Here is a 17299-nt window from a genome sequence, read left to right as displayed (position 1 = left end):
TTAAATTTTAACATAAATTCGATTTAACTTTTGAACTTAAAAATATTTTTATACTTAACATTGTAAGGAGAAAAAAATGTTCAGACTATTTTTCTGTGCATATAAAATGTTTAAAAATGAGAAGACGCATAATAATTAGGAAAAAAACATCTATATATATAATTAAATCTATAATATTAAATATTGAAAAAAATTATATATATGTTCATTTTTAATGAAAAAAATATTATTAAAAATAATGCAATGATGATAATATAAAGATTTGTGTTCTATAATTATATAAGAAAAATAAAACAAAATAAAATATAAAAATAAAATAACTTTGCGTTATTTATTAGTCTTAAGAACAGTATTTAAAATGGATGAAAAAATAGAATTACTAGTTAGCATAATAAAAAAATGGACAAGCAAGTAAATCAAAACCTATAAAAATAGAAGCACGTGTGTAATCGTCTCTCAATCTTTGCATATATATCTATAGATGTGCTAATATTATGATCTGTTCATGTTCTGAAATATGATATATATTATACTTAATTACAAAATGACACAGGTATGCCCATAAAATATATGTCACGGGACAGGATGAAGAAAAAAGAGAGAATTAGTATGTAGAAAAATATAAGATGTTTTAAGCATAATGTCTGTATATATATATGCATTATTTATGTTTGCATAAAATTATAATATTTTTATTTAATTTACATTTTTTTTTAACCTACCCCACGAAATAATAAACAGTTATAAAGTAATTTTTTTTCATCAAAACAAGGATGAGCCTGTTCCCAAATATAAAATAGACACGTATTTTATAATAACAGAATTATGTACAACTAATTTAGATTCTCTTAATGATTATACAAATAATGATGAAAAATATTTTGTAACATTTAAATTTGAAAACGAAACTCTAACACGAACTTTAGATATGAATTTGAATTGTGAAGCATGGATTGATAAGTAACAAAATAAAATAAATAAGTAATTATAATAATATGAAATTTGATTTAGTTATATTTCTATTTCCATTAATGTAATTTTTTTTTTTCGACAATCACAGATTAATAAAAGACAAAGAGAAATTGAGAGGAATCATAAATTTGTCATCCAAGTTAATATAAGATAAAATATTTACGACATAATAATCTTATTTAATTTCTACCTTTTTAATAATAAATATAAAAAAAAACGTTTCCCCCCATTTTTGTTGCTTCCATTTTCTATAACATTTATAGGTTTATGAAAACGAGATTTGCAAAGGCAGTTCCTAAATCTGAGATTTCATTAATACTCGAAAAAATAAAAGAAGAAAGAGAATTATTAAGAAAAAATAATCAAGAAAATCAAAAATCAGATGAATTAATAAATGAAAATATATTGAATAAAAAATGTTTTTACGATCAAGCATATGAATTAGATAAAATTAATTCACAAATATATTTAAATAATATAGATAAAAATGAGCTAGATCGAAATAAAAAAGAAAACTATCAAAATGATAAATTAAATGAGGCTTTGTCTTTTCTTAAATCGAATCTTTATCGTTATCTTTCCAATGCGGACATTAAAAAGAGGGGTATAAAAAATAGTAGTACCAATAATATAAAGATAATGACTATTTCTATGCTTTATTAGGTTTTATAAAATATAATTAGTATATCTCTTTCCCCTCATTTTAGTAGTATCCCATATGTATAGTATTCATAAAATAAGACAGAAGTATAGTATGGTATATATTTTTTTATTTTACAATTTCCCATTTATAGGAAAACTTAAGCATAACTATTACGTTGAGATATTAAAAATGGTAAACTACAAATTTTGTATTAGCTATTTTCATTTTGAAAATAAAAAAAGTAAAGAAAAAAATAGAGAGAAAGAACCAAATGAAACTACAAGTGAGTCGAAGAAATATTTTTTTTGTGACACGGATGAAGATGATTGTTTAAGTATAAATGAAAATTCTGAGGAGGAAAGTAAAGATAAACATAAAAATGGTGAAAAAGAAGATAGGAAATATTTATCTAATTTATTTAATGTTAATAATAAAGAAATAGATCTTATTAAAAATTGTGATATATATATAAACAATAATTTTAACGGGTCTGATATATTTTTTGGAACCCCTGAAGAAATACCACAAAATTCTAATATATTTATTTTTGATAATAATAGTGAAAAAGGTGATAGCAACAATATAGACTCATATTATAAATACATATTTACAAACAACTATTACGATTTTCTGTTATATATTTCATATTCTGATGAAGAAGACAATGGATTTATATATTACAACAATTATGTAAATATCTTACCAAAATATTTATATGAATTAAAAAAAAATCGAGAATTATTTGTAGATATGAAATTTGATGACTTAATTTTATATAAACAATTAATATATGCATGTTATGAAAAGGAGTTAAATTTTTTATATGATACCCTTTTATATCAATTTAAAAAATATGACTTATGTGATAGTGGATATATTCATCGAATGAAATTTAAAAAGATACTCGAAGAAAACAACCATATTATATCAAAGCAAGAATATAAATTATTAATTCATATTTTTCACTATAACGACGATAATTATGTTTACTACAAAAATATCAAGGAAGTTATTTTAAGACTCAGGTAAGTATTTACTTTTGAAATAGGTGAAAAAATTCACTAACCATTTCATGTCTTACATTTGAAAAATATCAGTTTAGAACATCTCTATATGTATAGATGCGGAAAAATAATATGATCTTATTTGATGCTCTCTTATATTTTTCCAAATTCTGAACAGATTCGAAGGGATACGAAACAGCATTTTTGAGAGAAATGCAGATTTATTACAAAAATATTTATGCGAGCAATTAGTAAAGCATAATTTAAAAAATAAAAAGAAAATTCATATATTTGATTGTAAACATGTTTTAGATAATTGTGATAAATTATATTTAAATAAAAATACGATTCATACAATATTATGTTCATTAGATTTTGATAAAAATTTAGAATTAGATATAAATTTGTTTTTAAAAATGTCGATTACTATTATTATTAATATGATCAAATTAGAAAATATGCAAATGATATACAATATTATTAATGATGACAAACAAAAAAAAGACGACGGCCAAACTGATGGAACAAGTGGGATATTCTCAAAAAAAAAGACAATACGCATTGCAGAAAAGGTAAGAAAAGATATCAGACACATACATACGTACATATTTGCATGCTTATTCGATCATTTGTGGCATTATAAAATGTTAGACTATCCAATTATTTCCTGAACGTACATTTTTATTTGTTCATTTTCGTAGGTAAATATACCAGCACAGGAATTAGTAGAAATCACCTTAACAAAATTGTTCAAAGTATTAGATGAAAAAAATGAAGGTAAAAAAATAAGAAAATTAACAAAGCCTATTTTTTATTCATCCATATTAATAAGTATAGATAGTCTCCATATATTTACATTCATTATACATAGATCATTTAAAAATAATCGATTTTATTGAAACATTATTGGAATCAAATAAAAAGAAAAAAATTATAGACATAAAAGAAATATGTAAGTTAAGCAAAAAAGAGTTACAAGGTTTCGTAGCAGAAATCGATACAGAACCAAAAAAGAAAAGTTTTATGAATGAACAAAATAAAAACAACAGAAGTTTTGATGTTTATAAAAATCGAAAAATCCATTATGCTTCTCATATACATAAATGGTGTTCAAAAACATATCAAATAAGGTATAAATATATATAATATAAATAAAGCGAAAAAAAATAATGAAAATTATTACTTATCTTATATGTCAATTTTTTCTATTCAGATCTTGTGAATACTACAACCATTTTTTCAATCACCCTTACAATCTTGTTGAATTGAACGTAAGAAAAAATAATAAATTAACGCATGCTATGTGCATATAGTTTTATTAGTGAATTCCTTTGAAATTCATGCATACACACATATATATGTATATGCCTATACATGATAAACAGGAAGATATTAATAGAAGGATACTGTTTTGTGAGGAAGAAAAGGAATTATTTTAAAAAAAAGAAAGGAAATGTACATTAAAAAACAAAAAAGAGTTGCTAAATATAAAATTAATAAAAAAAAGCATTTTAATGTGTATAAAAATGAAACCGAATTTCATAAGACATATAAGATATAGAAAATTGTGAAAAAAAAATATGAAAAAAAAAATGTGAAGAAAAATGTATAGTTTTGTGAAGATAACATAGTAGGAAAATTGATATGCGAAGGGAAGTTTTATTTTCTCTACTTTTGCAAATAAGAATATATATATTAATAAATGCATAATATGTGTATATGCATTCATATATATATGACTGAAAAATATTTTAACAAATGTAATAATAATATTTTTGTTCATTTATCGTATTTTTTACTTTTTAATTTTACTTTGAAAAATTAATGAGTAATGATTCAGCAGGTAACATAACTTTATTTTGGCATTTTGAAATTATATTTGAAACTTCTTTAGATAATTCGATTTTTTTTAATTCCATAAAAGCTGGATTATCTTTAACGGCTAACCCAATTAATTTGGCAACTTCAGCTTCTCCTTGAGCTTTAATAATAGTAGATTTTTTTTCTTGTTCAGCTTTTAAAACAATATATTTACTTCTTTCTGCTTCTTGTTGTGCTACTTGTTTTGCTTCAACAGCTTTTTCATATTCAGCACTAAAACTTAAATGAGTAATTGATGCATCATCAAGTAGAATATTAAAATCTTTTGCTCGACGAACTAATTGTTCTCTTACTGATTTGCTTACAACTTCTCTCTGTGTAATTAATTGAGAAGCATTATATTGTGCTACTACACTTTTTAATACTTCATTAATAATTGAAGGTAATACCTTTTCATCATATTCTTTACCTAAGGTTCGATAAATTTCAACTAATTTATATTCATTAGGTCTAGATAATACACGACATGTAATATTAACCATTTGTAAATCTCTTGAACCGGTTAAGGACATTAATACTCTTGGTTTTGTTCTAACATCATAAATAATTGATCTTTCAAAATACGGTATTAAAAAATGTGTTCCTTCACCATATATTTTATTTGATAACCCAAATAATCTATTATATTTTATTGCTCTTTTTCCTGCCTCTACATTATATAAACTGTTGTTAAGTAACCAACTACCAAATGATGTTAAACCAAGTATTGTTCCTACAGTTACTCCAAGTTTCCCTACTCTTCTCAGATTATGTATATCAAAGTTTTGAGGGTTATTCATTCTGTTTTTTTTTTTCTCACCCGTATTTAATCAGCTCAAATCTGTTCATATATGACTCTATACAAAATAGTGCTTGAGCTGAGTGTTTGTTCTTATTTTCTTTGTTAAAATTGTTTTCCAAAAAAAAAAAAACTTTATATATACATAAATAAGCTGGTTAATTTACATATATATTTCTCACCATACACGATTTTATTATTTTTAACATTTTCTTAATACATTTCCATTTTATTAGTTGATCAGAATGTAAATAAACATATAAAATTAATTAAATTGTAAATAATAAATATGAAGAAAAAAAAAAATTCTTAAAATTTTAGTAAGTCTCATAAAAATTTATTTCTTCATAAATAATATCACTGATCTAGTGAAAAAAAAAAAATAACAAAAATAAATGCAATATGACCTTGCAATGCATATATAAAATGTGGGAGCATACTGTGTAATTTTTATCTTTCAAAAATGAAAATATTTTGAATGAGTAGCTTTAATTTTAATATTTTATAAAAAACATAAAATACACAACAAATATAAATTTATAAGGATGAAAAAACCAAGGCAATGAAAATAATAATAAAGAGGTGAAAAAATAAAAGTTTTATTTCCTATGTAAAGAACTATTAAAAATTAAGCAAAATAAAAATATAGTTTTTATTCATTATATGCTAACAATTTTATTCTCTACAATGTTGTATTATATAGCTATGGAAAATATTAAAATTCAAAAAAAATGATCTGTTTATGTATTATTTTGCTATTATATTTATATATATTTTTGGTATACACAAAATTAGGAAGTGATAATGTATAACTATTTAGTTAAATGTGGTTTAAAAATGCTTTATTATCCGAATAGTTTATGTCATTATATACATACAATTGTTAGGTGTATCAACTTGTGTGCGTATATACATATACACACCATTTGATTGTATAATCCCGTTTGTTACACACGTTGGAAATTATGTTTAAAATACCGATTCAAATAAAAGAAAGCATAAAAAGAACCATAAATGATATGGTTAAATTTATTATATTTATAAAACGTATAAATATTTCAATTGGTTGTGTTTGTAATTGCTTTAATACTAGCTATTTTATTTTTATCTCTTAATTTATATTCCAAAAAATATATCATATTAAATAAGTCTATATATAACATTTATCAATCATTGATACACATGTATATATGAATAGGTATAAAAGAGTAGACACCATAATGCTATAAGTAGCATTGTATATTACAAAAGTCAAATATAAATATATAGACTTATAATTTTTTATTTTCTTCTATTATTTAACTTTTTACCTGAACGTTCATAAATTTAAAGAGATAATCACTAATATAAAATGATTAATACAATATGCATTGAACTTTAACATTTTTTTTTTATTTTGATGAGGTAAATATAGTTTATAATTTCGATTTTCATAAGTTACAATCATATAGTAAATGCCAAAATAAATATAACTTATTATATTTTGCCTTAATAGAGAAAAAGAAATAGAAATAAAATTCATTAATTTTACTTCCAAATGATTAAAATGTATTGGCATATTATAAAATGACAAAAAAATTGAAGCAAAATAATATATTAAAGGAGTTAATTTTTATTGATTTAATGTTATATATTTATACAATGTATGTCATAATATTTTATGAATATTCTATTATATGATAAGGGATAAATAATTTTTAATAATCAATATTTATAATTTTTATAGACAGTATTTTATGCGCAATATTTTTCGATTTTTAAAAATCATATGTTATGCAATAAAATCATTTCAATATTTATAGCACTCTTTTAATTACAAAAAAAAGACTAAAAAAAAATAATATTATCTAAGCATTTTTATAACTATAATTCATATGCTTATTAAAATTATTGCCATTATATATATGCATGTTTTTTTTTAATGTGTATAAATGGTAATATATATCTCTACCATTTGGAAAAGGCTTATTCTATATAATATAATACTTATTATTTCATCATTTTTATAGTCTTATTTTATATCATTTTTTTTTTCCGTAATTAAATTTATATTTTTATATATTTATTTTAAAAATACACATATAAAGAAATATAGATGTGTATCATTGAAGTTCCTTCATATATATTTTTTAGCGCATTGTTTTATATTATTATTTTTATTTTTTTGTTTGTCCCATATTTCTATTTTAATATTTATGTTTGTATATTTACTTGTTATAAGTAAAAGATATATCGAAAGAAATTGAGGATGCATAAATTATTAGTATTCATAATTTAATACCTTATTAAATTATATAGTCCTATTTGGTGAATATATTATATGCATCTTTTGTCATTTTATTGTCCCATGTTTCACTTATTTTTCTTTCTTCCTTTTATTTGAATATTATGAGAATAAATAAGCTATATATAATGGATATATGAAAACATTCATTGTTATTTACAGCATCCTTTTATGCATATTTTTTTAATATCATTTTGTGGATTCATGGGAATACATAACAATACATATTTTATGAATATATATTTGATGATTTATATATGTGTGTATATTTATGCATACCTGGGGGTATGCCATATATGGGGATAGTATAATTGCATAAACATTATTAATCACGATATTTTCATTGTATGTTACTTAATTTGTTTGCATATAAATTAGGGATATTATTTACCATGTGAAAATTGACCTATACATTCTTATGGGCACTTATATAGTTTGTATAAATAAAAATTATTATTTATAATGTTATATATTTATAATGTCTTATCTGCAAAAATATTAATAAATGATAAGACACATTATATTACTATTTGTTTTTCAGTTTATTATAATACCCAATTTAAACAAAATGATACGAATTATTTTAACTTTTTAATCATACATCATTAATTGTATAGTTTTTACATTTTATTATTTTTTTTTTGGTAAAACGCAGTGAACTTGTTTATGTATATAACCAGAGGGAACAGTTGTTTAGTTTATTTTAAAGACCTATTTTGACATTAAATTTGGATGTAATATGAGTTTAAGTAATATATCTTATATAATTTTGGCGTGTGCACATATATAATTGTACATTTTATATATATACAATAGTATATTTATAGAAAACGACTAAAGATACTTGCTAACATTTTTAATAAATTATAAATAGTAGCATTCTTATTCATAAACATGTTTTATGGCTTTTTTTCTTTCTTTTTTATTTATTTTTAAGACCTTATTTGCAATTTTGAGTATTCTTTAATCTAGATTATATGTGTACATTTTCACATGGAACTTAGCCACACATATATATATACATACATATATTATATAATTAGTGTGAAAACAATTGATAATATGATCGAGATATAAATAATATACATAATACATACTAATTATAAGCAAAAAAAATAAGCGGATTAATTATAAAATTTATTTTTTACCTTCAATTTATGAAAATATACAAATAAATATGGGTATAATAAACACACATAAAAATAATACAACAAAAAATCGGATTTGAAACATGTTTTACGCCTTTGATTATCTCCCATGTTTACAAAAAAATAAAAAGGAAAAAAAATAAGTATTATTTAATATTGAAAGTGTGAGGATAGTATTTTCATATATTTGTTTTTTAAAAAAAAGTTGATTATCATATATTTTTTTTTTATTATGTTTATAATATTTTTAAAAGGAATTTAATAATATAAGCACCAATACAGCATTTGATACAAATTAATGCCAAAAAATGCGTGTAAATTAATATATAATATTTTATTATTTTTTAAGTATAAAATAATATATTTTATTTTCAATTCATATGCCTTATTTTTAAGTAAAATATTAAGCAACTATTATTCCTTATATTATTTTATTTTTTGATCGTGCCCATATGTATATTATTTAATATATAAAAAATATTTTAAATTTAAAAATTATCATATATGCTTATTTATACGTATTAAATAATATATATATGCCCTATTTTTTGACACCTATATTTACTTGCTTTTATTATATAATATTAAGGGAAAATATTATGAAAAATTATGCTTTTTCTTTACAAAAAAATTCTTTTTTTTTCTTATTAAGGAACATAATTATACTTAAAAAAAAAACAAATAAAATTTAAAAATAAATATAATATTTATGAATTTTCATAAATATATTTAAATAATTCAAAAAAAAAATTATTTAAATATTATATATAATACAAAATAAATGGTATATTATTATACGTACTTTTGTAAAGAGAAATACAATATAAGCAATGATCCCATATGTATATAAATATATACATCTATAGTTCCATATAACAAATTTTATGAATATACATAACCTGAAAGTTTTTCATTTTTTTAATCATAAGGGAAATAATAATACATATTTTATAGTACCAAACAAAAATATATTATATTAAAACAATTTTAATGATTTTACAATTTTAAAAAAACAATGATGAAATAAAAAATATGTATATTTTTTACATATATATCTAGTTTTTTTTATAAATTTTATGGTTCATGGACATAAAAGTTGTAATTAATTATGAATTATTTTTTTATATAATCATATTTAATTATAATTTTAGTATTGTATTCGTATTCTCAAGTATAATATTTGAACATTACCAACCTACACATAAAAAAAGGGGTGGTAGACCTGCGTATAATGATTAGTATATTTTGAAGAAGAGGAAAAAGTATTTGCGCTTTTTTTTTTAAATGCTGTGATAATTTGAAGATAAAACCATTTGAATATACAATAGCAAATAGATACATATGTAATCATGAGAAGTGGGGAACAAATATAAGTCTATGTCGCAACAATTGCATCGAGAAATAAACACATGCTTATACATATGTATATGTCTTTATCTCTATGTATAAATAGTTATAAATAAATATATTACCCATTATTATTAATTATTCATAACTATTTATATATAATGAATAATGTGTATAAATATGATGAGTTATATTCATGTGCATTAAAACCATATGAAAACAATGCAATTAGCAATTCTTATATAAATAATACAGAACAGTTGATAAAATTTTACGAGTATTTACTCGGACTACATATTATTCAAACACTTTTGATAAAACATGGAGAAGCATTAAGTAAAGAGAAATTAAAAAGGGGACCAAATGATATGTATAATTATGTAAATGGTCAAAATAATAACAATGTAAATAATATCCAAATTAATAACCACAACAGTGATAATAAAAATGATAAAATAAATTTGATTACTAATAATATTATCAATACAATAAATAATTCTAAAACATGTAACAATGTTGCTACAAATAGGTGTATTATGTCTAGTGGTTATTACAATAATAAAAATGAGAGTAAGCTAACAAAATTTGATTCAGTAAATTATGATATATCATTTTATAACAATAAAATTATAAATAAAGAAATAAATAACTTTTCAGAAGAAGGAAGAATTAAACTTTCGTATGATCAAGATAATGATAATAAGTTTGTTTTAAATTATAAAAAAAATACTACTTGCAATTATGTAAGTAGTAATAATGGTAAACAAAATGTGTTTGCTATTTTAGATGGGGCAAAAAAAAAAATGAAAATATCAAGTATGACAGATAATGGAATTGTAGCAAAAAATTATGACAAGATAAATGAAAAAAAACAAAAAGTTATTATTCATAATAATTTCCCATTATTTATAAATCAAATAAAGTCAATAGTTACATTTAAAAATTTACAAAAAAACATTTTCTTATATAATATATTAAACAATTTTAAAGAAGTGGTATATATCAACAAAATGATAAAATGCCAAGAGTCTTATTTTATTTTGAATAAAAATATTGAGTTAATTATTATATCAGATGAAATAAAGAAATTTAGAATGTTTAAGTATATTTTTGAAATAAAAAAAATATCGAATAAATATATTTTTCATTTAATATATATAGACAAAAATATTTATCGATTTATTAACTATTTTTTATGTAAAAAATATGTAAGGGTTATAAAAAATGGGACTATGAATATATCAAACAATAGAATAAGTGACAGCATTAAATATAATTTGTTTGAAAATTTTCATCAAGCTTTTGGAAAATTAATTCATAATATGAAAAAAAAAAGTTATACTACTAATAACCTAATTGAATTAGTCAAAGAAGAAATGATAAGAATGGAAAATATTTGTATATCCTTATCTTGTTCTCACAAAATAAATGATAAAATTATTTCCATTTTATTTCACTACATTTTTAAACTAATAAAACTATATATTGATGTAAAAAATAAATTTTCACTAGACCCCAAAAAGAATATAAGACATGTTAAATATATTTATAAATTTTTATTATTTTTCCTTTTTAATATGTTCAAACGATATAATAATATATATAAAGAAATGGAATTAAAAATATTTTTAAATATAGAGGAAGATATTGATCGTTATAAATTTTGTAGTCAAAATAAAAAAACGATTTTTAATATTAAACATATTTTCCCATATATTAACAATTTTAAATGTGATAGAAAATTATTAAATAAGTTTGAACATAATTTAAAGTATATAATAAAATATAAAATAAATAATGGTAAAAAATACTCCCCAAGATGTTGTAGTAATATGAATGATGGTGATAATAAAAATTATAATTATTCAAACAATAACTACTCGAATAATAATTCGAGAGATGTGAATAATAATAACTTGGGAAATTATGATGGCAATAAATTTTTTGGGAATGGCAATGATGGTATGGATGCAGGAGGTACTGGAGGGGGAGGAGATGATAATAGTAACAGTAATAATCATAATAATAATAATGGCAACAATTATTATGATTCAGATGAGGAAGATGAAAAAAGGAAAAATGGCAATAAAAATAATTTAGAGGATAAATTAAAAAATGGAAATACATATAATAATGATATGAATAATGGAAATTATAATAATATGGATGATAATATAAACAAAAATAATGATATGTTTGTAAATAATTTTTCAAATATGGATAATAAAGTAGAGGGTGGGTTTAATAGAAATCCATCAGCTTCATTAAGTGATAAAGGAGGAATGATACCAGAAGGGGTAGCAGATATGAATAATCAAAACTTAAATCATATTAATTATAAAAATGTAAAAAATATGGTGAATACCCCTGGAATGATACCACATGGAGGACCTAATGCAGAAATGAATAATAGAATTGGAAATCCATCATTAAATCAAATGATGAATACAAACAATAATAGTAATGCATATATTCCTCCTGATTCATTAATGCATGATATGAAACAATCATCACAATTATTAAAACAAAAACAAAATTTATATAATCCTGGTACTCAAAATATGGGTGATAATAAGAATGATAATAATAAATTAAATAATCCTACACAAGCAAATAGAAATAATAGTAATAATATTGTTCCTCCTAATTTTATGCAAAATCCATTACATCAACAATTTCAAATGCAACAGCAATTAAATTTGCAGCAATTGCTACATGAACAAAATATGCATCAATATAATATGATGCAAGGAAATCAAGGTAAATTTCCAAATCAACCACAATTACAAAAGCAAGGAAATAATCCGTCATTATTAAATATTTCTCAAATGGTCCCTATGAATCCAAATGATCAAAGAAATGTTATGGTTCCTCAAAAAATTCCAAGAACCCCAATACCTTCTGGTAATCCAGCTGAATCAGTAAATAATAATCAACGAAATTCAACTGCTGGTGTTAATCCATCATTAATTCCTAATCAAGCAAATCATGCCAATCCAGCCTCTATGAAATTTCCATATAAAGGAAATAATCCACCTCAAAATATAAATAATCCTAATATTGCTGGTAATAATGTTCCTCAACAAGGAATGGGCCCACATCACCTTCAGCAAGTACAACAACCACCCATGCAACATATGCAGCAACCTCAAAGAAATAGCTTACAAGCAAATCCAGCTAATAAATCAAATATGCAACATAATTTAATGCAAATGCATCCGCAAAATCCTCAATACATGATGCAAGGAAAAAACCCTAATCCACAACAGTTAATGCAACAATCCCAACCAAATATGCAAAAAGTTCAACATCAATTATTTCAATATGCACAAGGTGTACAACAACAAATGATTCCACCTCAAAAAAATATGAATCCGGCATCTATGAATCCACAAATGAATAGACAACAAAACCATATGCCACCAATGGGGGGTAGTGGTGCATCAACAACTCATGGACCATTAAATCAACAAAATGTTCCTCAATTTATGCATAATAATAATCCGATGCATCCATATCAACCCCATAATCCACAATTTTTACAAAGAAGCCCAGCATCAGGGCAACCAGTTTCACATCAACAAATTCCTTTTGAATGGATGCACAACCCATATTTGCAACAACAATATCTTTTACAACAATGTCACTTAACACCTCAACAATTATATATTCAGCAGCAGCAACAAAAACAACATAATCTTTTACAGCAAAAACAGCAAACAATGATTCAACATCAACAACAAGGTATACCTTCGATACTTATCAATCAGCAAAAGCAAGGAGGAATGCCAATGCATCCTAATAATCCCCAACAACAGCAAATGCAACTTTTGGCACTTCAGCATGTGAATTTTCCATTTAAAGAAAATATGCCTGTAAATTTTCATCAACAAATGTATAAAGATAATATAATAGGAATAAATACAAATTTCGATTCAATGCAAAATTTAAATGAAATGCAAAGAATGAATAATGAATGGGTAAAAGGAAGAATATTAAGTGTCGCAAACAATAATAATAATGCTTCTATAGAGGGTGTACCAGAAGATGACATATTTGATAGTAATTATCATTGTGATATTTGTAATAAAGATATAACACATACTATTCGTATAAGGTGTGCTGATTGTGTTGATTTTGATTTATGTATAAATTGCTTTAGTAGTGGTAAAGAAATAAAATCGGAAAAATGTGAGCATTATAATTATCACAATTATATTCCAATACCTAAGTATGATTTTCCCTTATATAAATTAAATTGGAGTGCCGAAGAAGAACTATTATTATTAGATGGTATAAGTAAGTATGGTTTTGGTAATTGGGAACAAGTAGCAGATTTAGTAAATTCAGTAGCAAAAATCCCTAAAACAAATAAAGAATGTGAAAGCCATTATTATAATTATTATTTAAAATCTAGTTGTGCACCTTTACCCGATAATAAAAGATTATTAATAAAACCGGATGGAAGTCCATATGATATTGAGCATGTTATAGAAAAAGATATAAATGAAAATGAAGATTATGCACAAACAAAAAATAAAAAAAATACAAGAACCCAAATTATTGGATATTGGCCATTAAGAGGTGATTTTGATATAGAATATGATAATGATGCTGAGTTATTATTAGCTGATATGGAATTTAAAGAATCTGATTTACCTCAACAAAAAGAATTAAAATTACAAGTATTAGAAATATATAATTCTAAATTAGATGAAAGAATTTATAGAAAACGAACTGTTATTGAAAGAGGTTTGTTAGATACAAAATCTCAATTACAAAAAGATAAAAAAAGAACAAAAGAAGAAAAAGAATTATATACTGCTCTTAAACCTTTATCTAGATTCCTTTCTCCTCAACATCATGAATATTTTATACAATTATTATTAGAAGAGCAAAAATTGCGTCAAAGACTAACTAAATTACAAGAATGGAAAACTTTGGGATTACAAAATATTGAGCAAGTACAAGAATATGAAGTCGAAAAAAATAGACGAGCAAAAGAATCGATAAAACAACAACAAGAAAATACTGAAAATAAAATTACAAAATCTTTTAAAAGTTCAAAGAATGAATATAAAATTAAAAGTGAAGAATTTGAAGATAATAATGATAAAAAATTAAATATAGAAACATTTTTAGCTTTAGATTTATTAAATGAAAAAGAGGTTGAATTTTGTAAAGATATGAAACTCCCAATATTATTCTTTTTATTAATTAAACGATTATTAATTATGGAAGTAAGTAATACAAGTATTAGTATGTTGAAAGATATTAATGAATTAAAATTAAAAGGATATAAAGTGGGACAACTTTATGATTTTTTCTTAAGTTTTGATTTAAATCAAAAAGATGAAAATTTGATAAGTGATATTACAGGTCCTGGTGGTGATGATAATTATGATGACAAATATCCACATTTTAAAAAAGGTGAAGAAAAAAAGAAAAGGGGAAGACCACACATTGATTTTAGTTCTGTAGATGGAATAGAAAAAAATGAAATGAATGATCATAATATTGGAACTGGTACAAATAATCAAAGCGGTAATTATAATAATGCAAGTGGATATAACAACAAAATGAACAATGCTAAAAATTCAACACATATAAATAGTATAGGGGGTGATAGTTCCCAAAATTTCGAAGCAAATAAAATAAGTGAAAAAAACGATGATTCTACAGTAAATGATAAAAATAATTTGAATAATGAAAATAGCAATGATTTATATTTGTCGGAAAAAAATAATTCAACATTAAATGATATGAATGAAGAAGTAGAAGGGATTGGGAAAAGAGGTAGAGATAAAAAAAACAAAAAAGATGAAAAAAAAAACTCGCAATTATTAGATACATCAAAAAATAGTGATGTATTTAATGGATTGGAGCAAGAAAATTCAAATACCCAAGAAAATTTATCTGAAAAAAAAAAAAAAAGTCCAAAAAAAAGAAATAGTATAATTGAAACTGAAAAAGTCGAAAGTACTAAAAACACAAATGATACAGAAAAGGGAAATACTATGAATTATAATAGTGACAATGATGATGATGAAGATGATAAAGAAAATAATAATAAAGGAAAAAAAAAAACAAATTTAAAAAAAAAATCGAGCGATATCGTTAATGATACTACTAGTAATGCAAATAAAAATGCGCAAAATAAAAAAGAGGGATCCGCATGTAGTGCCAGTCTATCGAATAATAATAATGACTCATTACTGAGTAAGGGTGATAAAAAAACATCAACAAAAAATGATGAGTCTACAAATATTACAAATGGAGAAGTTAATGTGAAAAGAAAAGGTAGTAATAGCAAGTTAAAGAAAGGTAGTATTGATTATGAATTAAATGGAAAAGATTTAAAAAATAGTCGTCATATAGATATCGAAAATGAAGAAACAGTAGCAGAAGATATTTTTGAATCTACTATTGATGGTGATGATAAAATAAAAAAAGATAAAAAATTGGCTAGTAACAATACTGTAGCATCAACATCATCTACACTAAGTAAAAATGATAAACAAAAAAAAAATACCAAATCTAAAAATGATCATAATGCAAGTACAGATATTATGTCATCATCAAGTGTAGAGTCAACAAAAGATCGTGACAAAAAAACTAAAAATAATGATGACTCTTCTAAAAAAAAAACTAATAAAAAAAGAACCCTTTCAAGTTTAATATTTAGCGCAAAAAAGGCCATGAAATTATGATTATTTACAGTTTTGTTTTTGGTAAATATATATTATACATTTATGCGTATGACTGTATGCATACGTATTATATGCGTATATAGAAGCGCTTGTGATAGTTATTGTTATCCCCTTATTAATAAAAATGCTATTTTTTAAAGCATACTGTTTATTAATCAAATATTTTTGCATTTATGTTGATGTTTACATCCTTGTTGATATTGTCATACACCCGCATTGCTATATGTATATATACTTTTTGTTTATATAATTTTTATTGTTACATTCATGGTTTGATTTTTGTATCTTTCATTTATTCTACATATTTACTCATTTTTTTTTCACATTTAAACCTATTTATTAATAATAAACAATATTACGATTTTTTATTCTTGCAATTTTTATGTCATATTTATATATAAAAAAAAACAGTTTTTTTAAAAAATAATAATACTATGCTTTTTTATGCACAGTAAATACAAAAATAAAATGTTCTTAACAAAATTAAGAAAAAACAAATTATGTTTGTCATAATGAAAATACATGTATTGTA

General features: G+C 22.6%; 3 protein-coding genes across 3 annotated transcripts; 2 read left to right on the top strand and 1 right to left on the bottom strand.

Moving 5' to 3' along the window:
• Positions 1-358: 358 nt before the first annotated feature.
• PVVCY_1201400 (conserved Plasmodium protein, unknown function) lies at positions 359-4058 on the top strand (the record flags this gene model as incomplete). Its single annotated transcript, XM_037634630.1, has 11 exons — positions 359-411; positions 554-607; positions 742-960; positions 1061-1111; positions 1236-1576; positions 1767-2640; positions 2798-3191; positions 3321-3396; positions 3491-3749; positions 3833-3890; positions 4005-4058. The coding sequence occupies 11 exons, from the start codon at positions 359-361 to the stop codon at positions 4056-4058; spliced, it is 2433 nt and encodes an 810-aa protein (XP_037490703.1).
• Positions 4059-4427: 369 nt separating this feature from the next.
• PVVCY_1201390 (prohibitin, putative) lies at positions 4428-5279 on the bottom strand (the record flags this gene model as incomplete). Its single annotated transcript, XM_008625151.1, has 1 exon — positions 4428-5279. The coding sequence occupies one exon, from the start codon at positions 5277-5279 to the stop codon at positions 4428-4430; it is 852 nt and encodes a 283-aa protein (XP_008623373.1).
• Positions 5280-10218: 4939 nt separating this feature from the next.
• On the top strand, positions 10219-16767 carry PVVCY_1201380 (transcriptional coactivator ADA2, putative; the record flags this gene model as incomplete). The annotated part of the gene is made up of 1 exon (XM_008625150.1): positions 10219-16767. One exon carries the CDS (start codon positions 10219-10221, stop codon positions 16765-16767), a length of 6549 nt encoding a protein of 2182 aa, XP_008623372.1.
• Positions 16768-17299: the final 532 nt, after the last annotated feature.

This window comes from Plasmodium vinckei (genome assembly GCF_900681995.1).
Source record: "Plasmodium vinckei vinckei genome assembly, chromosome: PVVCY_12".
Taxonomy (NCBI): Eukaryota; Apicomplexa; class Aconoidasida; order Haemosporida; family Plasmodiidae; genus Plasmodium; species Plasmodium vinckei.
This window is presented reverse-complemented; position numbering and strand designations above follow the sequence as displayed.